Source organism: Rhinolophus hipposideros, assembly GCF_964194185.1.
Source record: "Rhinolophus hipposideros genome assembly, chromosome: 6".
Taxonomy (NCBI): domain Eukaryota; kingdom Metazoa; phylum Chordata; class Mammalia; order Chiroptera; family Rhinolophidae; genus Rhinolophus; species Rhinolophus hipposideros.
The window spans coordinates 70,664,796-70,691,484 of NC_138052.1; the positions used below are offsets into that span (position 1 = coordinate 70,664,796).

Here is a 26,689-nt window from a genome sequence, read left to right on the forward strand (position 1 = left end):
CAGCTGACAGGGATCTTGCTGACGTACAGTTTTGTTCCCTTCTGGCATACTCCTTGGTCTTTTTTTGCCACAGGTGATTTGTGTAGGTTACATTTTCTATACTGTGGCTGCTGATGTATACGCTGATGCCAAGCAGGCCAAAAAAAAAAGAACGGTGAAGATTGTGTATCAAGATGTGGAGCCTGTGATGGTCGGCATTGACTCAGAATCCAATTGGTCTTTTGATCACGAATCTTTACAGAAATTTCCAAAGCATGTTGTTAGTACAGTACTTGAGAAACACCTGTATCTTGTGTGGCATTTCCCAGCTGTTGCAGAGATAACAGACTAGAAAGCACATTTAATCCTAAAAATTTCAGTCCGCTTTTCTTTCTCTTACTGCTAGCTGGGAATGCATCCTCTCAGCAATTGCCGATCTCTAATTGTGCCCACTGTCCCTAAGTGGACCTGAAACGCTTCTGGTTTTCCCAAAGGGAAGCAATTGAGGAAAGCCCCAAAGTCCAAATTTGACAGTTGAATCTTAGGAAGTTCAAATCCTTGCCTTTTAACAGTTTTAAATTTGAAATTTTTCCCCTTAGCTCCTGACCCATATTCCAACTGCCCTAGTCCTTCACTTCCCGTAAGTTTTCTCTTACTCTACATGGAACTGGCTCACTCTCCACTGAATGTGGGAAGTATCCCTTTTTTTCTTGGATTTTCTGCACTTTTTACCAGGTTCCAAGGTAAAGCTGCAATGATTCCCCTCATGCATTCCTGATAGATGCACTGAGGAGGGAAATAGCACTATTAGTGGAGGGAGAGTGATAGAAATTGTTTGCCTTACATCGGCCAGGCTGGACAACCTAGTAGATACACTCACACCTTTACCTCAGGACAGGAACTGAAGATCTGTCCACTAGGGAATACAGTAGAATCTCATCTCACTTGGGGTCAGGTTTGAATGAAAATCAAGAATGATCAACATTAACCCTAACATGCGACACCACCACACCAAGATAAAAAGGACTAAAAATTACAACGTAGAAATAAAATCCAAACAACACAAGAACCCAGGAGAATTCCTTTATAGTATTTATAGTCATGACTTAAACTCTAAATTCCATAGAAGAAAACATTCAGTTTAATTACATAAAATAAAATAATGCACTTCTACATAAAGAAAAATATAATAAGCACAGTTTCAAGACAAGCACCAACTGGGAAAAATATTTGCAAACCATTCCTTGGACAATAAGCCAATTCCCTAAGTATATAAAGATCTCTTGGAAGGCAAAAAGAAAAGGCAGTAGAAAAGTGGGCAAAGGAGGCAAGCAGAAAAATCACAGGAAAATTTTACACATATATGTATATTCATATATATTATACATATATGTTATATGTATAATATATGTATATATACATATATATGGCATTTTTAACAAATATACATATAGGGAGAGATGTTTCTTCTTACTAATAGAAGAAATGCAAATTTTAAGTTCTAAAGAAATGTCATTTTTCACTTATTGGGTTGGCAAAAATACAAAAGAATGAAAGCTGTGAGAAAACAGATGCTGTCTTATATTGCTGGTGTAGTGAAAACTGGAACAATTTTATGAAGGGAAATTTAGCACCACTTTTCAAAATTCCAAATGCATATGCCATTTGATCCAACCTCACCCTGGGAATTTATCCTGCAGAGATAGAGATAGAGATAGAGATAGAGATAGAGATAGAGATAGAGATAGAGATAGAGATAGAGATAGAGATAGAGAGAGAGAGAGAGAGAGAGATAGAGACACAGATAGAGATATAGAGATACAGAGATATAGAGAATGAGGATGTTATCTATGCACAGATACAGAAATATTTTCAAGTTATACTGATATGTGAAAGGAAAAATGTGGAAAAATATTTGTGCAAAGAAGGGTCATAAATATATGTAAGTATATTTGCTTATTTGCATATAAGAACTCTAGGAGAACATACAAGAAACTGACAATGGGGTCACCTTTGGAAGGAGTAAGTTGGAACTAGACAGAGAGACAGGGATAAGAACAAGACTCTTCATCAAATATGTTTTAATTGTTCCATTTTTAAATCATTTGCGTTGCCTATTTTTGAAATATAAATTCAAAATATAGCCTTGAAAAGTCTCTGAAATTGTCCATAAAGTCTAGAACATAAGATTTTCTACATGCGCTCCTACTCTGTAATGTTTATGCAGACTAAAGTTTGAAAACAACTTGACTAAAATAAGGAACAAAGGTTAAGATGCTATGCAGGTATCTGGGGACTGAAATCATTCTCCTTTAACACACCTACCAAGTCCCTGGTTGGGAGTAGGTGGGAAATTCTAAAGAGCATGTACTTGCCTGCAGGGCTTAGGCTAAACCAATTATTAAGCCTCCAGAACAGGTGAATTTGTTCTTCTGAGGATGAAAGGAGTCCCAATTCCAGTGAAGGTTGAAATTCATAGGTAAATTAAATATGGATGTAATGGGATCCTATTACATGGTGGTCATATTTTCTGAAGTGTGCCAGGTCAGGGTACATGGTCTGAGAAGGGCAGCTCTTCCATTGAGGCACTAGGACGTACTGTCTGAAATCCGCGCTGTCCTAGCGAATTCTAGGAGTGATTGTTAACATCACAGGTGGTTTTGAGCGTGAGGGATATGTAGGTGACCCAAGTCAGAAAACTTGAATGCACTACCTGGGTAAAAAACCTTTTCTTTCTTACCTCCCACAGGATGCAATATAACACAAATCATTCACTGGACCTGCAAAAGAGAGTGAGAGAGAGAGAGAGAGAGAGAGAGAGAGAGAGAGAGAGAGAGAGAGAGAGAGAGAGAGGGAGAGACAGAGAGAGAGACAGAGAGACAGAGAGACAGAGAGAGAACAAGGAAACATTGAGGAGGCATTTGATTCCATTGATCAAATCATTGAGTGTGAATTCTTAAGTCCCTTTTTATCATAAGACTTTTTAACATACTGATGCAATTTTAATCAATGAGGCTGCTTCTGTAGAACTTGTATGCAATCACTCGTTTTAAGTTTTTTCATGGGAATTAGTAAAGAAACGGACCATCCAGAACATCAGACTCAGAGAGGAGAGGGTGGTTTTTATGAAGGACCTTGATTCCTTGGCCAAAAAATTAGTACTGGTGCCATAGACTGTGGAAGACATTTGAGATTTTGAATGGGAATGTGGTAAGAGCAAAATTTCCCTCTGGTGAACCTGGCAGTGCAGTTTAGATTGAAGTGGGAAGAGACTGTCCACTGGAAACAAGGTTGAAGGTCATTACAGTATGCCACGTAGGAGATGATTGTACTGTTTTGGGATACTCTTGGCTGTTTGCAGAATATGAAAGAATTCACGAGATTCAGAAAAATAGGAAAACCAAATAAAGAAAGATGCCTATGGTAGAGAAGACAGCTGCCGAGGGTTTCTGTTTAGCTGCCGTTTTGTATTTTTCTGTGCAGGATGTAGGGTGCTTCTCAGTTTGCAGGGGGTTGCTGTTACAATTGGCTTCTTCTCGGAGCTATTCTGTTCCCATCTATGATGGATGTAGGGTGCTTGTCAGCTTGTAGGTGCAGTGCTAGCAGGGGATTCAGAGACAAGTGGTTAATTTTTAAGCTCATTCCTGCTAACTCACAAGCTTGCTCCTATTAACTCTTTACCTGTATCATCGTAATCTTGTTCCTGTTACTCACTACCTGTCTCTTCAGAGATGACTGGTGCGTTGAAGAAAAGAGGAGAATTTAAGTACAAGTCACCATCTAGGTGTGAAGAGCAAAGTAGAATCAAAGAAAACCTTGAAATAAGAGATTGGTTGGCTGAGGGAAAGAGGCCTCATTAATGACATGGGAGACATGCGACATGTGTGGAGGCAAGCAGATGAGGAGGTTAAGGGGCCAGCAGGGCATTCAAAGGGCACAGTCCACGGATGGTTAGAAGGGAATTCTGGTGCTTTGAGAAATGCTGAGGCTGGAGATGGGTTGGGAGAAGCCATGAGAGTGAGTGAAGCCACCAAAGGCAAGGATAATATCTAAAAATCTTGTGTGTGTGTGTGTGTGTGTGTGTGTGTGTGTGTGTGTGTGAGACATTGCACTTTCTTTATTTTATTAGTGAATCAATACATCTTAAATGTTTAATTACTTATTTGAAAGCCCATTCAATGAGGTCCCAGGAATATTCTAATGGAGTATAGTTTGCATGCGTTAGTAGAGAGTCTAAAAATCTATTTTAAAAATATGTATCTTTCCTAGTTCCACAGAGGTTTTTATGTGGCCTTCAAATAAAAAAACAAGTACTTTAAGACAAAAATCTGAAGTATTAATAAAAGGGGTGGAAAGAGACGGAATCTGATGAAAATTATAGCCACCAAACACAGAAGCTGGGGGAAAGGAGACAAAGACGAGATAGATAGAGAACGAGAGAAAAGCCCTGAAGATAGACTCTTCAGCAACACTTTCAGTTGGAGTTATTACTAAATTCCCAAACTTCTATCACCTAAGTCACTAAAATTGGATGAACCCAATAATTCCAGGATGCCCATCCTAGACACTTAAGGGTATGAATTCAAAGGCTGCTCAGATGTAAATATTTTCTAATGCCAGGTCAATATAAATCTAGATTGATGTGTTGGTCACTAAATACTTCACCAAGTCACCCAATTGCCCTGATACTTTTCCTGTGCCATCTGTAGCATCTTGAATGCAAGCAAACTTCATTTTTTAATACCTACGATTCATTACAGATTTCAGAACATTTTACACCCTACTTGGGTAAAATTTAGAAAAAAAGATTTATCCTGGCTCCTTCCTCCTCTTCTCCCCTCACAGGCAACTATTTCTTCGTAGCTAAGGTCCCTGTGGGGTTTAAAGAGGCCTCTTTCAGTGGTGCCAAATGGTGGTTTGGGTTTAATGTTTCTAATAATAGGAAAAGGAAAACAAAGAATGTTGGGTTTCACTGTTGAAGTACAAATTTCTACATGCTATATAAAGCCATCCTTGGCATCAGGCTGTTTCATTACAAAAATGGATTCACCCTTAGGTAAGAACATCTTATCTGATGATGAGTTGTTGCTCACATGAGTGATAATCAGTTTCTAGTTCTTGGGAATGTGGGCAGGTGAGGAGACGGAGCCAAAAGTGTAAGAGGTTTTTGTCATTGCACATAATTGTTCAATTATCTTGTGTAAAATAATGGGCACCTGTGTAAACTTTGTCATATTATATTCTTTTAAATCAAGACTGGAAAGCACATATTATCCCCATGACCTGAAAGAAAATAATATTAACATTTAGTAAAACGCAGTACATTCCGTCTTGAATGTATTTAAATTAGGTACAGTGGTACCTCGATTTTTGAAAGGAATCTGCTCCGAAGTCCGTTTGAGTTCTGAAACGTTCAAAAACCAAGGCACCGCTTCCCCATAGAAAGTAATGCAAAATGGATCAATCCATTCCAGACCTTTAAAAGCAACCTCTAAAACTGCAAATTTAGCATGAATTTTACTATCTAATAATACCATAGATCCATAAAATTTACGGCGTTTGTAAACCGAAATGTTCGTCAACGGAGACAACCGAGGTACTACTACATCTCTAAAAATAAGACCCCCACCTACTTGCTGTGTTTAACAGGGGAAATACACCTTGGAGGACAGGAACATTTTTAAGTGGAAATTCAAGACAAAGGATATAGAAATGGACATATATGTGTCAAGCCAGGATGCAGCATCCACACAGGTTGGTTCCGATCCAGTCATGATTTGGGGGTCATGTTGCTGCATTTCTAAATGAGATATTGTGGGGACAGAGTCCCAGAGAGCAGTTTCCAGGCTCTCAGCCTCACGTGGAAGGGTGCTGGCTCGGTTATTAGATGTCATCAGTTGTAATCAGATGGCCATCTACTGTGGCTGGGTGGCCATCAGCTGTTACCGGTTAGCCATTAGCCACTAATATAACTGCCGTGGCTACGCGAGGGGTTGATTGGTTGTTTGGTTGGTTGGTTGGTTTGTTGGTTGGTTGGTTGGCAGGCAGAGAAGCAGACAGGCAGATTGTGGATCGTGTGGCTCCTGCTTCCTGAGTCTACAACCCAGCCACCGGCGAGAATATAGTGGTATGACTCCCCTACCTATGGCTCCATGGGTGTTCCTTTTTGGCTTCACCATATCCTGCGTTCTTATGCGGGGAGTAAGAGCAGACACCCCACATGACAGATGTCATCTTGATTGATAGCTGTGGAACCCTGTATAAGACATAATGTTTAATCAAACATTGAACATCAAGATAGAAGCACAGCCCAGTCCCAATTTTTATTAGTCTTTTCCCCCTCCCCCTATTCACTAATAATAATAATAATAATAATAATAATAATAATAATTGAGGCCATCAGGTATGAACTGCCCCAATCCCCATCTCCACTTCTCACTCCCACCACACACAGTTTCAGAGGGTCAGGGGTCCTCCCTCCTTTCCAGGGCCAATCTTTATGCCCTCATCTTTGATTCCACTTACTGTCCACAACTGACTCACTTACAGGTGAGGTGGCTTGTAACTTGGGCATTCCAAGAGCACTCAACTATCATCTGAAAAGTGTTGGAGGAGCCTTCAGAGGGAAATCAAGCAGGTCTCCTGAGCGGTGGAGTGGCAAACAAATATCGGTGAGCCACACACTCACAGACTTAGGGGCCCCTATATTCCCGTTGTTAGCCCTTCACTCCTACTATGTCTACGAGGTCTCTCAAAAGACACTCCAGGTTAACAGCCAAGGGGCTGCCATTACCATCAGGCCTAATTAATGAGGGCCAGTGGTGGTGGCCCAGCGTTGGGCGTTCCTCCATTTGTGCTTGTACCTGAGTCGGCAGTGGTGGTTGCATGCTATTTCAATATTTTTACTGCTTTTAGTTTAAAGTCATTTGTATTTTCTAACAGCAAAAAAAAAAAAGAAAAAGTAAGTAAAACATAATGTGATTTGTCCAAAGAATTTATTTGGTTTAGAAGATAAGATAAGGAAAGTACATTCATATTTTGCCCTTGGTTAAATGACATTATATCTGGTTACTCAAACACCTGCTTGTAGCTGTGCTTCCTGGAAGAGCTATAGAGCTGCAGGACAGAAAAGGGGGAGCCTCCACAATGAATACCTTTAGAATGCTTTGGATTGTGTAATATGTGCATATATTACCTAGTCAACAAAATTGTTATTTTTTTTTAATATGTGACCATCACTGATGCACATACCCCATAAAGGAATGCTGATATGATGCTGGAGGGACCAGATCATAAATTTTGCCTCTTTAAAGCAGACCAGCCATGTTCTTATGTAGCCCAGCTTCTAGGTAGAGTGTCCAGGACTTCAGGGGCCATGAACCATAACACACACACACACACACACACACACACACACACGCACATGCACACACACATACCACTTTTCAGAAAAAACATACACATAATTAAAAAGGCATGGCGCATATGTTCAATTTTAGTACTCTAACCAAAATTGGGTAGATTGTGATCTTAAGAGCTTCATACAAGAGGTAATATTAACTGAAATATTGAATGAAGAAAAGGGTGAGATTCAGTATTCTAAAGGCAAACCACTAGGTTTCTGTTATGGAAGTCACAATCCAAGTGATGTTTTCTTAGGTTGCTTCTGCTATTTTTATGGAGTAGACTGAAGATGGAAATGGTCAGAGAAGACTCTAGAAATTGAACAACTGCAATAGTCTGGATGTAAGGAGCTGAAGGCTCAGACAAGGGAATGGCTGTTGAAAGAGGAGAATTGGATCCTAGAAATGTTGTGAGAAGAAATAAATGGCAGGATTTGAACATGGATTAGTATTTGGATGAAGAAGGTGAGAAATTAAGACTTTAAACTTTGCAGGACAGTTAAACGTTGATGCCATTAATATAAATGAAGAATCTGTCAAAAGGTAATAATAAAAGAATCAGAAAAATCACACTACACAGAGGTAATCCAATGAATAGCTGTTGATGACCAATCTTAAAAACTGAGAGTTATGGACAAAAACAATCAAAAAAGTGGTCTACTGTGACTCCTGAAAAAGAACAACAGAATATGAACTTCTTAAACTTAAAGATAACTTCTTAGCTGCCTCATTTGTTAGAAAGAACCAAGAAATGTATACTTTCCCAAAAGTAATTCTAATCTTTGTCTCTTAACTCGTATAGGCAAGAGGATGACAAGGTTTATGGAACGTTCCACAAACCTGAACTTGCAATCTCAAATCACTTAAATTTGTGATTCTATTTTTTTTCTCTCTGGCACCAATCCGTTTTATTCTAGAGCGTGGTGATGACATATTAATAACTGGAGGTTGCCACCCTACTTAGGACATGTAAGGTGAGCATAAAGTCATTAGACCCAATTCAAATTCAGTGATTCACTAACTTGCAACTTCAAATATCTGCAGAGCCTATGCTCACCCTTATGTCCCTCAGATAATGCGATTGCTACACTAGATGACAATCTAGTGTATTGCTGCACTAGGTGACAGCTGAGTCAATCCACATGAAAGAAAAGGGGACATTCATGCAGGGAATGAGAGAAAGGCTAAAGGCAACATGAGCTATGACATTTTCAGGTCTCCCTGTTTCTGGGGGTCTCAGGAATACAGACATATTGGATTTGGAGTGACCCCAGTCCAAGCCTGATTCATACTATGCGTTTGTTACCTAGTTGTAAAAGTGCTCCCACCTCGCTGAAGGATATTCTTCTGGCAACTTCAGCACTGTGGAATATAGCCTTGAGTCCAGAAAGACGCAGAAAATGCTGCTAAGAATCTGATAGCCATTGAAAAGCTCAGGTACTAAAACCCAGAGGTTTCAGCCTGTAAGTGGGATATTTGGTTCTCGGTGCCGAATCAAGCCTAAATTACAATCATGGATGGTTTTGCACTTCCCCATGGAATAGGAACAAATCCTTGCTCAGAAATCACCTTCTCTAGGAAATCCCTGAGTGAACCTGGATTCCCTACACAGTTAGTTCATTTAGCATCATAATTAGTGAGTGCTTCCCAATGCCAAGTGCTGTCTTTCCCTCCTGGTACCTGTGCAGACGTCCAGCCTTGAACGTGTCATTCTGAATCAAATGGCTGGTCACAAGCCCATCTCCCTCCAGACCTCTGGCTTCTTGTGGGGGGCAGGTTTCTGTCTTTGCATCTCTATTTTCCTAGTATCTAGTGCACAAAATACACATAAAGGAGGCTCACTAAGTATGTGCTGCAATGCAGTGTGTGACAGAAGAGTATACCGGAGGCAGGGAGTCAGGCAGCAAGAGGCCCCAGATGCCTGCTCTCTTTGGAGTGGTCATTCATTCAACAGATGGATTACCAGTTTGGGGTCCTTTCATAGGACTTACCAAAGAGTACCAATAAGTCAGCCAGAACAGTGATTGAGGACTACATCACTTAAAAACTACATCTTCCATGGAAGAAACTCAGAACATTTAGTTTGAAGAAGAAAACTGAGGTGTGAGGTGTGAGTGTTCCCATCAAGAGACAGGAATAACCCCAGGGAGGAAAGGCTGCACATATGGATACTCACAACAGAACAAAACACAGAAACTGGTCAGTAGGACAGAATTCCCACACTTCCGGTCTCACCCCATCCTCTCCCTACAGTCTCTAACGTGGAGCTCACTGGATTTTGATTGCCACACCCCTCTGGCAGCTACTGTTGTACATAAGAGCTCCTGACACTGACCCTCTGCAACCCCATTTTCAGCTGATCAGGCAGCTGGGATTAGGACCCAGCCCCACCCAGCCAAAATGCTGTCCCTTCTCAAAGTTCTGCAGAGCTGTGGAAGGAGAGGGTGGAGCCATTCATTTCTCTGAGGGAAGGTGCAGCCAGAAATAGTTAGGTCACTGGTTCTCAAAACGTGGTCCGTGGACAAGCAGCATCACTGTCACCTGGGAATTTGTTAGAAATGCACAGACTCATGCCCAGGCCTGCTGGATCAGACACTCTGTGTGGGGGCCCAGCAATTTGTTTTAATAGGCCCGCCATAATAATTTTAACGCAAATTAAGTTTTGAGAACCATGAGGTCAGGTACAGGTTGGAGCCTGTCCCAGGAAATTCTCTCCACTGCTTATACCAAGAGGAACCACTTGTCTCTCCTCTGTCACTTGGCCTAGATGGTGTGGCATTGGGTGAGGAGGAAGAGGAAACTGGGCGACAACGGTAGATGTGGTGCTGGGTCAACATGTTTCTTGTAACCTATGTATGTCTTGGTTGAAAAATGCACACCTTAAAAAAGCAAACCACAGAAAGAGAATTGTGATACATCACTATGGCTTTTTCCTTGTGTACTTCTGAAATTGGACAAAGTGACACTCTCCACAGTTACTGCCAAACAGATAGATCATCTTAGAATTTCAAAAGGTCACAATCATTGGAAAAGAGATTCTTCCACCAGTTATACCCTGTTTTTAGCCAAGGTGGTAGCATTGTTGGGTATATTAGAAAGGGCTCCTTCCTCCTGATAGGTGCCCCTCACAGGTCGGGGCCTGGTGGGAGGGGAATGGAGGCTGGATTTCACCCCATTGCCTGGAAGCCCACGTGCAGAAGCTCGCCTGCACAGCCAGGTAGGATGGGATGACAGGGCCTTCTGCAGAGGACAAGGTGAGTGATGTCCCTGACACAGCTGAGCAGGGCCCACGTTCCAGGCTGCTTGGATTCAACTTGAGAGGGAGATATGTAAAGAGATGAGGAGTGAGGGAGCAGGACTCAGGATTGTGTGTGTGGAGAGGGGTGGGGTTCCGGCAGCGGGTGGACCTCAGGCACCACGGTGGAGGTAGGCACGGAGGAGAAGACTAAAGGATAGGAGAAGGATGTTAAAGAACACCCTTTTGTGGGAGGAAGAAAGATGGGGTTGAAGGTGTCAGTGGCAATTGGCAATTGAAAAGAATATGGCAACATACACCCTCAGAATAGGCCCCAGGGCACATCTAACCCAGAGACCCTCACTGGCAGGCACCGTTCACCAAGAGGACACATTGGAATCTCCAAAAAGGAACATGTATTCCTTGAAAGAGGATGGACTCATTGATGGAGTACTCTAAGTTTATACTTTGGGGGAAAAAGCCGATTATTTACTTAATTTGAAGTAGAGAGGATAAACATTTGGCGCAAGCCTGACTACGAGTGTCAGTCAAAAAGTGAGATATTTCTAAACGTTTCTCATGTAAAAGCTGGGATGGTGTGGATAATGCCTGAAACTGCAGCCAGCCTCACCCATCCCACCTACACTGTGCCCTCGGGCCTGTGCCCTCCAGGCCTTGCCAGTCTCCCTCACTGGTCGGCAATCTTGGCCAGCTCCTGGATTACTGTCTGGGCCTACCTTCCTGCAGAACAGAGCTCCTTCAGGGTCCATAGTTCCTTGCACAAATAGAAACCAAGCTCTGCAACCAAGCTCAGAGGTGTCCTGGAACTGGTCATAAGAGGCAGTTGAAAACACCATCATGTTAAAAAAAAAAAAAAAAAAAAACAATGAGCCCAGGCAGGCATTTATTTGGAAGAGGCTAGTGTTGTCAGCCAGGACTGACGTGTTTAATCGGTGGTGTATTTATTCAACAAGCATAGTCTGAGCCCCTGCTTGGTCAGTCACTGGGTCAGGCTGGAGAATACAGCAGTGATCAAGACAGAAGTCTCACTCCATCTTTTGCTTCCCAGTGGCCTTCCCGCTGCATGTTCCAGGAATGCAAGGGAGGGGATCCGTTCAGATGCTTTTCTAAGTCACCTAGGCAGGTGGTCACTTTGGTCACTCCCCATGGGCTAGGTGTCCTAAGACATGTTTATTAAAAATCTTCCATTTAATTTTATCTCCTCTACCCCCAAGGACTAGATAAGTCAGGAATGTTTCTAGGGTTTTCTGTGTTCTTTACCATAATAGACACTATGGCTGCAGCTGGCAGGGAGATGGGCCTGGCTCCAACTTTGCAATGGACAGCCCAGCCACACCAGGGCTGATTCAAATGGCCTATGTGAATCAGTTTGCAGACCTGGTGTGTGGTTCCTCCTCCCTATCCGTGAATTCTCACAACTCCTTCCTGATGCCTGATGCACATAGGGGCGGGGGACATATGTCAATTTAAAGGTAAACTTACAAGTTCAACAAATAGAATGCTTTCATTTGGAAAATAAGAGTTACCCATTTTGAATTTTCAAATAGAAAGCTGTAAGATGTTTGTATTTATCAAAAGGGAGTATGGATTTTAAAGGATTGCGACTTGGTGCTTACCGTCTGTCTAGCCCGGAGTGGGTTATAGGCAGACTATTGATCCTTTGAGCTGTGCAGCAACCTTCAGCCACAGTCAACCTCCTCCACTTACCCCAGGTGTGCTGCACAATATTATCATTTCCAAAGAGTGCCATGGCCTGGAAAATGTTGGGAAGCCCCACCTACAGCTCCAGACCTGCATTGTCCAATACCACAAACATGAGACACGTGGGGTTACTGAGCCCAAGAAATGAGGCCAGCTCAGATGGGGACATGCTGTGAGTGCGAAACCCACAGCAGATTTTAAAGACATGTTACCAAAAGAGAAAAATGTCAAATGCTTCATTAATCATTTTATAATGATTAGATGTTGAAATACGCTTTTGGCTATGTTGGGTTAAGTGAAACATATTATTGAAATTAATTTCACCTGTTTTAGTTTTCTTACTCTGACTACTAGAAAATCTTTAATTATATATGTGGCTTCCCTCTATGGCTTCCATTGCATTTCTATTGGACAGCACTGATCTGGCTATCCCTACCGCATCCTGACCTGAGAATAAAAGACAAGACTTAGAGGCACTGGCAGTTAGAAGATATTTAGTGGCTTTAAGGGGCCAGGGAAGGAGATCAACCCTTTGTTTAAAAAATAAACTTCATAAGATTCAGAATGAAAAGGCACATACCAAGAAATAAAGAGAGGGAGGAGAGGGGAAGGGAGAGGAAGGCAGGACAGAGGAGAGCAAGGGAAGAGGGAGAGGAGTGAAAAAGCAGCAAAGGAAAAGGACTTCTGTCTCAGTCAGTTCCGGCTGCTGTAACAAAGTACATAGACTGGGTGTCTTAAACAACATTTATTTCTCAGAGTTCTGGAGGCTGGGAAGGTCAACGTGTCAGCAGATTTTGTGTCAGCTGAGTGTCGCTTCCTGCTTCACACATGGCCATCTTCTCACTGTGTCATCACATGGTGAAGGAGCAAAATTGCTCTCTGGGGTCTCTTGTATAAGAGCAATAATCCACTCGTGAGAGCTCCACTCTCATGACCTAACCACCTTTCAAAGGCCCGACTCCTAATACCATCACCTTGGGAGATAGAATTTCAACACATGAACTTTTATTTGGGGGTGCAGTGGCAGGCCACAAACATTGCTTATAACAACCTCCAAACTGTATTCATCTCTCAATGCTCCTCCCTGAACGCCCCAATGACCCCACTCAGACTGACCAGTTCACATCTGCCATGTTATTGCATTTGTCTTCCGAACAACAACACTATTTAGTAGTTTGGTTTAGTTTAACAAGCGCATTTTATGTACCTGCTCTGTGTGAGACATTGTTCTGGGCCAAGAGAGAGCTATAGTAACCACCCATGCTCCTGCCCCAAGGCGACCACACTCTGCAGAGGAACAGACATGGAAGCAGGCGATTGACACACAAACCTCCCAGTGCTGGTGTCTGCACATTGAGAGAGCCGAGAACTGAGAGCGCTTTGCTCATCCCCAGTGTTTTCTGATTTTCTCTTTGTCCATAGCTGGATTGCAAGCTTTAGAGCAGGAAGCTTGTCTTATTTCTTCTGCCTCCAGGACTGAGCTCCAATATTCAGAAAATGCTGAGTGATTACAAAAGATTCAAATGACATGGGGACTTTAAAACCAGATTAACTTGATTCGTATCCCAGCTCTGCCACTTAAACCAGCTGTAAGTGTGACCTTGGGCAAGTTTTGACCTACCTGTGCCTCAGCTTCCACACCTGTCAAATAGAGAAAATATGGTACCTACATAGTAGGGTCCCTGTATTAAATGAGCTCGGATGTAAAAGTGTTTAACCCAGTGCCAGCACACATTAACAGATAAATTAATGTTACGAGTGATTATCATAATAATGATCATTACTGCTTGCCGGCCAGTCCTCTACGCTTCCAGCCTTGTGTTTTCTGATTTCTCTAACCCACAACGCCATAATGGAGAACTGAGCAAAGGAAGATTTTCTGAGTCACAGTGGCAAAGAAGATAGGTATCTAAGGTTTGGCAAGGCTGCTATAAACATTAACCCATTATTCTAAGTAAGTGTCGGTTGATAATTACCTTAGCCACCGAATATGTGCAAACCTGATCTGATTAAACATTTTAAGATGCATGTGAAAAAATGTAGCTCAGTTCTATATTTTTGATCCATAAATCAGGCAACAGATCAATTATTCTATGGCAGTAATTTTTGTGGGTTAAACTGTTAGTCATTTCTCTCCAGGAGCTAAGGCAAAAGAGGGAGCAGAGAGCAGACTGAGATGTATAGTCATTCATATATTTATTCACCACATTTTTATGGAGCACCTAAAAAGTTGTGGCCAGGCATTTAAAGAATGGCAAAAATAAATCAGATATCTCACCTCATGGAGTTTATAATTTAATTGTGTATGGTCTTATAACGAAAGCAGCCCAAAGTAGAAAGTGTTGTCCCAGGTGCAGTCTATAGACAGTAAGGAGAAGGAGGTGACATGATCTAGATGAGTAGACACAGAGAAAAGTAATTCCAGGTGGAGGCAGATAGAGATGCAAAGGCCGGGGGTCAGTAAAGTACCAGGTATGTATCAGAACATAGGTAATTTCGTTTGGCTAGAGGATAGAGAATGAATGGGGGACATCTGGAGAGAAAACTGGAAAACTATATTTTCATGGATCAGGCATGTATCGGGTCATGGCTTAAATATAATTAAAAGTCTAGGTTTTATTCTGTCAACAATGCAGTCCTTTGGAGATTTATTAACAATGAAATTACATAATCGCATTTAATCTGACAGATTGTATAACGTGAATTAGCATGGAACATAAAGTTGGAAAGCTACTGGAATAGTCCAAAGGTAACAAAGGCGTGAGGGACAACGGTGCTGTTGATAATAGAGATTCCAGCCCCTGTCATCTGATAAGACAGAGTGGACAGAGGAGGAGTCAAAGATAAATCTCAGGTATGCTCGGGTGAGTGGGAGGACATGGTAGCAATAGGCAGTACAGGAGGAGGAGCTGCTTTCAAAGGGAACAAGGTGAATTTTAGATTTATATACCCTGGTGGTCAGCCAAGGGATTTATCCAACAGTTAATCCTCGGTTGGCAAAAGTTCTGGGATGCAGATTTATGAGGCACGAGTTCAATGAGTACTTAGAGCCCTAAGACTGGAGAAAACTCACTAGTGAGTAAAACTTCAGAGAAGGAAGAGAGAAAAACGTAGAAGGCCAGGAGTGAGAGGGAAAGAGAAGAAGGAAAACAGGGAGGCGAGAGGGGAAGGATTGAGCCAGGGAAGACTCTACAGGAAGGCAGAGCTGAGAGGTGGGTGTAGGGGAGGGAAGCACTAAGCACCTTGAAAGGAAGGGTGGAGTGCTGAGGCTCCATTCTTACTCATCGCAGGAGCCCCCATTCAGAAAGAGCTGACATCCCACCCACAAGGAGGTTGCTATTAGCCAGCAAGATGTTAAAGGCCTGGAACAGTCCCCCACTGTATGCCTCACACCTGCATCCCCATACCCACCTCCTTGAAAAACAGAACCCTCTCCACTGTTGGTCTGAAAACACACACACCCAGGATGGAGGCAGCTGGAGCACCAGGAAGCCTCTGCTCATCTTGGTAGGAAATGGAAACTGAAAACTACTTAGCAGAGGCTGAAGGAATCCATTCTATAAAGAGAAGTGTCTGAAATAGATACCTTGAGTATTTCTAAAACCTAGTCTTAAAGCCGCATGTCGAATTTTTTAAAAACTCAGCCAAATACCATTATACATTTGTGTTTTAACGAAGCAAGTGCAAATGGATGTACACACATATTTTGCTTTCAAGAAATGGATGTTTCTTCATCTAGTGCCTTCTGGATATAGATAAAAGAGTTTACCTGAAGCAGGTACCTGGCTTCCCAAGTGTAGAAAAGGTGTAATTTCTCCCTTGGAGCTAAGCAAGGACAAAAACGTGCCAGCATTAATTTGAGGATTTTATCACCAGTGGTCTGGCCTCCCTGGGAATATTGGACAAAGCATTTCACTATTGCAGGGCCGTCCTCATTTTCAGGTTATTGGTTTGCGATGCTCTGGACCTAGGAAATGAGTGAGGAAGAACTGGAAGGAAAAGCCTGAAATGCCAGAGGAGCTGCCCAAGCTGGTGAGTGCAGCTGGTGTGCACTGGTTGAGCTAAGTTGTCACTGAAACTGTTAGAATTATTTTTATAGCTGAAGACACTGCATGAGTTATATGGTAGATCTGTATGTATATCACTTTGAAGAACCAGTATTCAGATTACAGTCACCCACTTTCCATAGCATTGGGTGTTGAACTTGGACAATAAAATTCTTCTTTGTGTGTCTGCTTATAATTTCCTGTAAACATAACTTCCTGTATGTATATCAGAAAACTGCAAATGACAAAACTGCTGACAAAGCTATAAAATGCAGGAAGACGACTGTTTCATCAGCTGGAACTTTGCAAACTTGTTCACCTGCTTTAAATTTAATGACTCCACTTCTAAGGTGACTAACAGTGAAAAAAGCCCTCTTTTAACGACTTTTCTGATTTTTTAATTTTTCAGTTACAGCTGACATTCAATATTATATTGGTTTCAAGTATACAGCTGTAATGAGGAGCAGGGAAAAGAAAAGGGGAGGAGAACACTAGAGAGGGTCTAATATTTATTTATTTATCTATTTATTTATTTAGCAATATCTAATTTATTTAGCAATATGCAATAGCAAAAGACAAAGGCAATTAACTGAATATGCTAATGACAGGAAGTAAAGGTGGTTAAGACTAAACTATTTCTATTGATAACAATTTCTTGTCGAAGGAGTGCACACACATATAAGTTTAAGAGATCCCAACATATGTTTACTATTGATCAAAAATCACTTGGCCAAATACACAAATAACATCAATAAGGAGTATTCTAAAGCAGTGACAAACTCTATAGAAAAGTAACTATTACAGTAGATGACAGAAGCTCACCCACCTGTAGGAACAACAACGTGGAACAGTCAGGAATCTAAACTTTGCCAGGTGTGCAGCTGAGAGAAACTCCAGCGTCTCCCACTGCTGCTTGCTAGTTCCCAAGAATGCTGCTGTTGCCGTTGTTGTTAGAAGTTAGGAAGTCTTCTGATACTGCAAGCTGCAAGCTGCATACAAGTTCCCAAAGACACTAGAATGATTACAAATCACCAACAAAAGAAGTCTCTACTGTCCATTGAGGCAAGTTCCGATCTCTTACCCTGAAACAATCCAATCCTGAAAGGCAGTCCTGAAACAACAAGCCTTCTGAAGAGCAATCTCTTGAAATAGCAATCAATCAATCCTTATGCCAATTAAGGTCTGTCATATATTTTTTCAAATGTTCCTTAGAGCCAACCTCCTTGTTCCTGCCTCCCCTCTGGAAATGGCCAGTTCCGGGAGGGTCCGGCACTCAATGATAAAAATATTGCTTATCCGGCTGAAGGGCTAGTTCACCCAGACAAACAACATCTACTGTTCCTGCTTGAGGCCATCGGCCCAAGGTCTTCCAAAACCTGGCAACATGCCTGTCACATCATCCTGATATAACTTAGCTATTTCTTTACTTCATCTGCTGATGTGAGCGAAACAGACAGAAAGCAACATTATCTCATATGTAGAAAAGCCGCCTCATCCCTTATCTCCCCTAGTCTGGAGATTGAGACCCAGAAAGCAATATCATCTCATATCTCCCCTACTCGGGAGAATGAGACCAAAGGGGGAATTTACTCAACCCCTAATCACAGCACAGAAATCTTTTAACCCTAATCTAACCATTACCTCACATGCAGTAACAGACAAAAGCGAATAGACGAAAGCTCACAAAGAAACAGACAAACGCTAACCATCACCTCACATGCAGTCTCTCACGTGAGGGAACAAAGAAACAGATGTTAGAACCCTAACCATCACCTCATGAGGGAACAAGCCTAACCTCAATGGGGGAGAAAAACAACATCACCTCAATGAGGGAGAAATAGATAAAAAGAAACAATGGCGTGACATCAGGAAACGTGAGGGAGGTGTTTATGGGGTTCATACCTGTGGTTAACGCTGCATCAAGAACATTGGTACAGATACTAGTGGGAGCCCACCCTGCCGTAATATTTGCCCAACCATGATTTTGAGCACACCAATGACCAATATCAGAAGGGCCACACTGCCAATCCTAATTTTTAATAACGTCCAGTCCTTCCAAGACTTCCACGTGGATGGCTAGGTAGTATTGTTTCACATCATTGTCCGTTCGGATTGACTTGCCATACAGATACTCCAGGGAGGTCCTCCTCCAGCAGATGTTGGAAATGGTGCACGGATCCAGCACTGGGACTGAGTCGTGGCTTTAGCTGTGGAGGTAGTCCAGTCTACAGAGATGTTCCCAGGCATCCTACAACCACAGCGTAGTGGTTCGACATTTATATAATTTACAAAACAATCCCCCCAGTCAGTCTAGTATCCACTTGGTACAATACATAGTTATTACAATATTGTTGACTATATTCCTTAAGCTGCATTTTACGTCCCCATGATGTTAATTACTTTTATTTAGCATGCTCCTTTGCACATAGAAAGATTTAAAGCCAAAAAAATGTCTTTTAAACTAAATATGCTATGAAGATGTCATCTTGTGCTTTTGGTTTCTCATAAACAAGTACTGAAAAAAATCTGAAATTCTATTCTGTGTCATAAATACAAATTTGCTTTTTTAGATAAAGTTTGACCCTACTGAATATTGGTGAATTCCGGTTATCCATCTGTAAATTTTTTCTTTACTTAGATAAGAGGTTGTTTAGAGAAAAATTTGATAGCCTAATATAAATTCTGTTTTACTTATGTGTTTAGCATTTTGCTCTTATTACATACTGACTCCTTCTTCAGTTCCCATATCCCTCCAGTGGGTACTTGCTTTTAAAAGTTGCATAACTCTTTGGTTTTTTGGAAACTAAAAAGATGACCTTTTTTTAACTTAGGATAACTTTATGCTAATTTGACTTCACTTTTACTTAATTTGAGTTTTCCTTACAGGAAAAAAAACGAAAACCATCAATTGTAAATTTGCAAACAAGCTCACAAGGGAAAAAAATATCCCTAGATTTTTATGAAGCCATTCCTTTGTTTTATGTGCTATATCTTAATCAAGTTCTATACATTTTTTAATAATTATGCATAAATATGATGCATCTAAAGTGTATTTTCTGCGTTTCATAATTTGTTTCTTTGTTTCAATTTTGATCAAAGTCTAGTTCCCACTTAAACTGAAGAATTTGAGTTTCTGAACTGACTGCAGTTTACTCATGCTGATAGGAACCTCATATAAAATGATACTAGTGTCGCAAGATCTAAAATAGAAGATTAAACATAAAACATTTTTACATAAATTATTGGTTTATCTTTAACTAAGTAAATACTGTGTACATTTAGTCTCTGCTTTGGTATGTCAAAGAATTAGGAATCCTTTTAATTTATCCACAAAAATAATGACTACCGACATGTTTGGAAAGAAAAAATAATTTATACAAGTCCAACAAATCATTTTTGAAAGATACATAGATTAAATGTTTAAAAACAGAAACTATTTTCCTGCTAATTAATTATAGTCGTTGTTTTAATTTTTTTTTATTTACTGTCTTTAAACCTTGTCTTCCAAATTTTTGTCTTAGATTCCATGATTGATTTTAAATGCTGTTGACTAATGTTCAGAGCTCAAGAACAAAAGTTGATTTTCTGAATAAGTTAAAGACTTGTCAGTTCATGAGTATGAAAATCTTTATCTAAAGTATATATAAAATAAGGGGGTTGGGGATAAGGGGAAAGGTGAAGGGATTTGGAAGCAGCTGGTAACCACAAGATGGCCTCAGGGTTTTTCTTTTGAAAATTAATTTGGGGAAGGTATTCTATAATGTTGTAAAGATTTTGTTGGGTATCCGATGGACATGCGTCCTATTTGGGAGACCACCTCAGGGATACTGTGGATACCTGATCATGGCATTGTACATCAGAAGCTAAACATTAATGAATGCCAACTATAATTTTATATATATAATGTGATGGTTCAGTGTGAGGTCGGAGGGATAGTGGATGGGGGGAGGGGGGTTCACAGTATGAGGGATATAAATGATGAACGTCTAAGTATTACCTTGTTTTGTACACCTGAAACTAATAAATAAATTAATTAATAAAAAAATAAAATAAAAATAAAGTATATATAAAATAATGGCATCTCAAAATTTGTAATTCTTATTTACAGAATTTTCACATTTAACCGTGAAAATAAGACCTAGCTGAACAATCAGCTCTAAGGCGATTTTTAGAGCAAAAATTAACATAAGACCTGGACGGGCCGGTGGGTGGGGGAGCGGAGGGGAGGGGGAAAAAAGTTAATATAAGACCTTACATTATATTATATAAGACCATGTCTTATATTATAGTAAAATAAGACCAGGTCTTATTTTAATTTTTGCTCTTAAAGACACATTAGAGCTGATTGTCTGGCTAGGTCCTATTTTCGGGGAAGCATGGTAATACTTTTAAAATATCATGTAATCTCCAATTATGTGTATAAGCAATTATGTTCCTGGAGCTTCAACAAAAATAGGGTGTTTAAGTCAATATGGCATTTTTTTTCAATTGTATGCATTACTTCCATGCTGATTTTATAAAGAAAATAAAAGACTACACCAAAACATTTCTGTTCTGTGGAAAAATGGGAGAACAGAAGGCTTTTATGGTTGTTTGCTTGGTATTTGTAAAGTTTCTTATTTAAGATGCTATGCCTAAAAATGTTTTTATTTAGCTCTTATCATTAGTCTGTGTTAAATACTGGAGTACAATGAGTGATAATCTATGGTGACTGTAAAAGTAAATACTCATTTATTTTAACGCACAATTCACTTGACTATCTAAGGCTCTCAGTTATCAAAGATCATTAATTCACTCAGTTCACTGGATAAAGCATAGTCACCATCTAAGATGATTTTTTGTTTGTTTGTTTGTTTGTTTTCTTAATTTATTTATTTATTTATTAGTTTCAGGTGTACAAAAGAAGGTAATACTTAGACGTTCATCATTTATATCCCTCATACTGTGAACCCCCCTCCCCCCATCCACTATCCCTTCGACCTCACACTGAACCATCACATTATATATATAAAATTATAGTTGGCATTCATTAATGTTTAGCTTCTGGTGTACAATGCCATGATCTGGTATCCACAGTATCCCTGAGGTGGTCTCCCAAATAGGACGCATGTCCATCGGATACCCAACAAAATCTTTACAACATTATAGAATACCTTCCCCAAATTAATTTTCAAAAAAACCCTGAGGCCATAAGATGATTTTTTGAGGGCAATTTAAGAGAACCGTAGAGAAAAATCTATGGAGATATTTGCCACCATAACTTCAACAGAGTAACGTCTAGCCTAATTCTATTCATTGAATACTTTCCCTATGTGTAGGCTCAAAAGGAAGATAGGTTGTATTTCCTTCTGAAATGGTTGTACTGTGTTAAGTTGAGAAAAGCCAATAATTGCAGCCAATGTACTTTAGGTCATTTTCAAAAGGCATAAACACTCAGTAGTTTTAGTATCCAAAACATACTCAAAAGTCGTCCAGTCTGAGGGTTGCTAGATCAGGCGTGGCAGGTCATGCCTGATCCCTACTTCTACAGACCCTGAAGAGATTAAAAAGGAAGAGCAGTACGCTGCTGAGAAGGCTGTGACTAAGAAGGAGTTTCAGGGCCAATGGACTGCTCCAGCTCCCGAGTTCACTGCTGCTCAGCCTGAGGTCGCAGACTGGTGTGAAGGCCTGCAGGTGCCCGCTGTGCCCATTCAGCAGGTTCCTACTGAAGACTGGAGTGCCCAGCCTGCCCCTGAAGACTGGTCTGCAGCCCCCACTGCTCAGGCCCCTGAATGGGTGGGAACGACCACTGAGTGGTGCTAAGCTGTTCTTCCACAAACTCTTACGCAAAATGGAAATAAGGTTGACGGAAAATAAACAGTTTCTAAAAGAATTAAAAAAGAAAAAAGAAAGGAAGACAGGAATTGCAGGTGAAAATAGTAACTGAAAACATGCTCTTTTCTTTTTTTTGCATTATACAAAGTAATAAAAAGAGCTTACAATGAAAAAAAATTAAATTCTCTCCAGATGAGGCATTGCAGGATATTTTTAATCAAAAGAACAAACAAACAAACAAACAAAATGCGTACCTTATCATGGCACATATTTAAAGCCATGAAATATTTGCAATGCAATGCCTAAGGTAGACGATGTATAGTTTATTCATTCTACAGCTCAGTACATTCTGAATACAAAGACTCAAATTGGTGCTCTCAAGTGAGTGTGTCAGTGCAAAACACAACAACAACAAAAAGAAAAAACAACGGTCCTTACAAAAACAGTTCCTCATCTCCAGAATTTGATTTTCATACTGAAAGATGGTGTTTTCTAGATATGGCTTAGATGACATACATTTAGGTAGGCTATACTCTTTCCTACAGCCATCACAGTACATTCTGCCTTGTGATTGAATCATTTCTGAGCAGGTGACACTCTTCCTGCTGTTCCCAACATGTTAGAGCTACCACATCAAAGGCTACATCTAAGTACATATCAGCCAAATGCAATAAAACACCTCAGTTGAATTTCCCACAGCTCTGAACAAATCCCACTACTGTTTTGATGTCTCATAGAAAGTGCTGGCTCCATCAGTGAGTTTGGAATCCTGGGAAACCACAAGGACCTGGCAGTCGACCTGTTTTGAAGTGTGACATGCCAAGAGTCTTTCTACTCCGGAGACTGAGAAACTGTTTTACTAACTTCTATATTTTATTCATTTGCCTCTTTAAATCATGTTGTCTCTGCAACTTTCCTTTCTCCAGTGATTCTCCATCCATTATCTTTTGGGCTTTTTATTCCTTTCTCACTTTGTACAATAGTCACTAGGATCAGTTCATGAGTACTCAATGAATATTTGTTGAATGAATAGGGAAAAAAAAGTTTTCCAGGATGGAGTATTCTAACATAAATGTTCAAACACTGAAATATACATAATATCAAATTACTTTTTGTCCAATTTTTATATACACAAACAAACTGATTTTGCGCATGGCACCACCATAAATCCACTTAACACAGTAAATTTTGTCTAAATTCCCAGTCATTCTTTGTCACTTTTTCCTTCGGGTTGCTCTCCTTGTGCAGCTGTTATTTTCCACACTGAAGAACCTCGTATGAGGATCATGTGAAGGGTGAAAAGGGAGGCTGACTACAGGAAGCAGGAGTTTGAAATTAGGGAGGTAATGTACATTCTATGCAGGTCATGAGAAATTTCTGCTGGAACTCTGGCAAGGAAAATAACAGCGACAAAAGTAACCAATGTTTGCATGCCACCTTTCCAGCCCTGCAAGTTTGACTCTGGGTCCTTAACAAAATCTTGCTTTGTAATTTTTACTGAATTATTCATTATATGCAGCTGCCAATTTCTTGAGGGTGGGAGCTATGTCTTGAATTTCCTAAACACTATATATATAAAATTTCTTTTTTGATATATATATATATCAAATATATATATTTATATACATATTTTTATATATTTATATATCCCTCAGAAATAAACATTCTTAAACTTACTACCAAGCAGTTAAGAGCTTCAAGTGAGAGATTTGCTGGATTTGATGATGGGAGAGCTTTCAAGGCTTCATGAGATGAATGACACAATCAGAGAACTGCAGGAAAATGTGTGGTGATTGGGCAGAAGGAAGGGGGTGGAACAGAGTGGAGGGACTGGGGAGAGAAGACTCTAGGAATCCCCCTTTGGAAGGATTAATACTGGGCCATAGCCCTTCACATCCTGCATATAGAAATCTTTATTCTTTTTATGGCTAAACAGTTTTTCCATGGTATCTCTCTATCATACAGATATATAGTTAGTATCTCTATATCAACTATTTTTTACATTTCTCTTATTACAAATGTTTGGTAACATAAGCAATGCAAATTTGTAGGCATAAAGTTGAACATAATGGTTATATCCTAGTTCTTATTCGTAATTTTGTTTGAATTTTCTCATTTTTTTCCTTAAGCAGAATTGTTAGATATTTAATTATTAGATTTTCCTAAAAAGTTTTGGTTTTCTTAATCGATTCTACTCTTCCCATTTTCTAAATATTTTTTCTGCTTGTATCTTTGTTGTACACTTATTCCTAGTTTCTCTTGATTTATTTTTCTATTTTTTTAAGTTGAACGTTCAGGGTTTTTTCAATTTTCAATCATTCTAGGTTAAACATAAAAACATTTGAAGTTATGAAATTTCCCCCTGAATATAGTTTTAGTTGCATCTCATAGATTTTGATACGTATTACTGTGGCTTTATTTTCTTTTCCTTGTCATTTTGGTGGCTTTATTTTCTGTTGTTATTCTTTCTTTGAACCTAAATATTTCTAATTTTATTTTAAAGTTGATCCATGGTTAGATATCTTTTGTCATTAATTGCCAATTTGATTACATTATGATCCCAAGTGGTTGCTTAAAGGGAAAATGAGTAGAAAATAAAATAAGGAATAAACTGGGTTGGGAGGACATAATCATGAGATACAGCATTAAAGAGTTAAAAAAAATAATGAAGACAAGGCACAAATAAGAGGAGAAAGTAAAAGGGCCCAAGTGGCTGGACAGAGCAGAGGACTTGCTTGTCAGTTATGGGCATGACAGTAGGCTTGGATTGTTGAGTAGGGTACATGATGTGAGATAGTGTTAGAGATCAGAAGGTCATGAGGAGAGAGTATCAAAAGAAATGTCCAGGAAAAACAGTCCTCAGAGAAAATCCAACTGCTCCTGGGTTGTGATGGGGTTTTGAAGCCCAGCAAGGAATGTCTTGCTTGATCTGCTCTTGATCTGCTCTGATAGTGTAAGTGTTAAGACTTAAGACTAAATGATCTTTTCCCGCATTATTCCTTGGCTGTATTAATTAGTAGAATATTACTGTGGGTAAGTTACTTAAACTCTAAGGCCTCAGTTTTTCTGATCTCGAAATGGGGATGGTAATAGTCCTTACCTCATTCGTTTTGTTTGAGGATTAAATGAGCTAATGTTTAGAACAGTACCTGGCACATAGAAAGCACTCAGTAAAAATAAACTCTTATTATTGTTATTGCAGTATGCAGGTACCCTCCCCACTGCACAGTCACAGAGACAATGCCGGTCCTGCAGAGAAAATGAAGCTACCAAAGAGAACACAGATACAGAACACAGATGCTCAAGTTAAGCCAAGCCACAGCACCCCCCGCCCTTTTCATTAAAAAGTTAAACAGCCATCCAGGAAGATGCCAAGCAAATTGGAGAGAGGCCAAGACTTCAGTAGAAATTAACTGATAGAGATTTTGTACTAAAAGACTTTTCTTTGAGCAAGTTAAAAACTGTCTGTGATGAGCACTAAGTGCCCTGAAATAGCAGGGCTCCTAGTGGGACAAATAAAACAGATCACCCAGTAGGGGGTCTAAAAAGAACACAGATTATTCTCTCAGCCACACTGTGTAGTCTTATTATCAATTCTTTAGAGAGAAAGAACAGGAAACCCATAGCAGACTCACTCTAAAATCTTTACTGTAAATACCTCATTATAGTATGACTTCAGTCATTCTTCTAAAAAAAAACAAACAAAACATCCTTTGTCTTTATGTGAGCTAGGCTTTGTGCTAGACATTGGAGACACATGGTGAACAAGACAAAGCAGCCTCCGTGGAGTTCACGATCTAATAGAAGAGACGGACATTAAACAAGTAATCACACACATGTCATTGTAAGCTTTGATGGTACTCAGAATAGGAAGTAGTCAGTGAAGATAATATCAGGGGCTTTTAGATTTGGGGGTCAGAGACAACTTTTAGAGAGAGTGATCCTAATGCGATTCCCTGAAAAATAATAGAGCAGTAATTAGCTAGGGAAAGAACTTCAGTAGTTCACACCAGGGAATTCTGCTGAAAGGGTCTCTAGTAAGAAATGTGGGGGATGATCCAGGAAGTGGGAGAAGACCTGTGCTGTGAGCATCAGTAGTGGGATGAAGAGCCTGTGGGGGGTGAGGCCAGACCCCCAAACTGTGTGGCTGCATTAGCATCTTGTTTTCTCCCAAAACAGGTCAAGTCACTGAAGGGTTTTAGGCATACACAACTGACATGTTCAGATTTGTGTTTTTAATCCATCATTCCAATTGTAGTATTGAAAATAAGTTTGAGGGACCACAATAGAAAAGAGAAGTCCATCTACGAAGCTTGCAACCTGGCCAAGAGAGTCAAGGTTATGGTGAGCACGACCAAAACGAAGACTCATTTGCTGTAGCAGGTCCTTAAGACCTCTTATTTTCCTGGGTGCTCCATGCTACAGCGTGGCACCCAAACCATAGGAGAAATAATTGAGGTTCCTCAAGCAGTAAAACTTGTATTTGCATT

At 40.2% G+C, this 26,689-nt stretch overlaps 1 protein-coding gene across 1 annotated transcript in view; it reads left to right on the plus strand.

Moving 5' to 3' along the window:
- Positions 1-10,609: 10,609 nt before the first annotated feature.
- The window catches only part of LOC308498560 (aldehyde oxidase 4-like), a gene marked incomplete at its 5' end in the record, with an annotated part of 96,312 nt that continues 80,232 nt past the window's right edge, over positions 10,610-26,689 (plus strand). Inside the window, 3 exon segments of the mRNA XM_081050782.1 lie at positions 10,610-10,636; positions 16,282-16,314; positions 16,318-16,371. Coding sequence (XP_080906908.1) covers positions 10,610-10,636; positions 16,282-16,314; positions 16,318-16,371 — 114 coding nt within the window.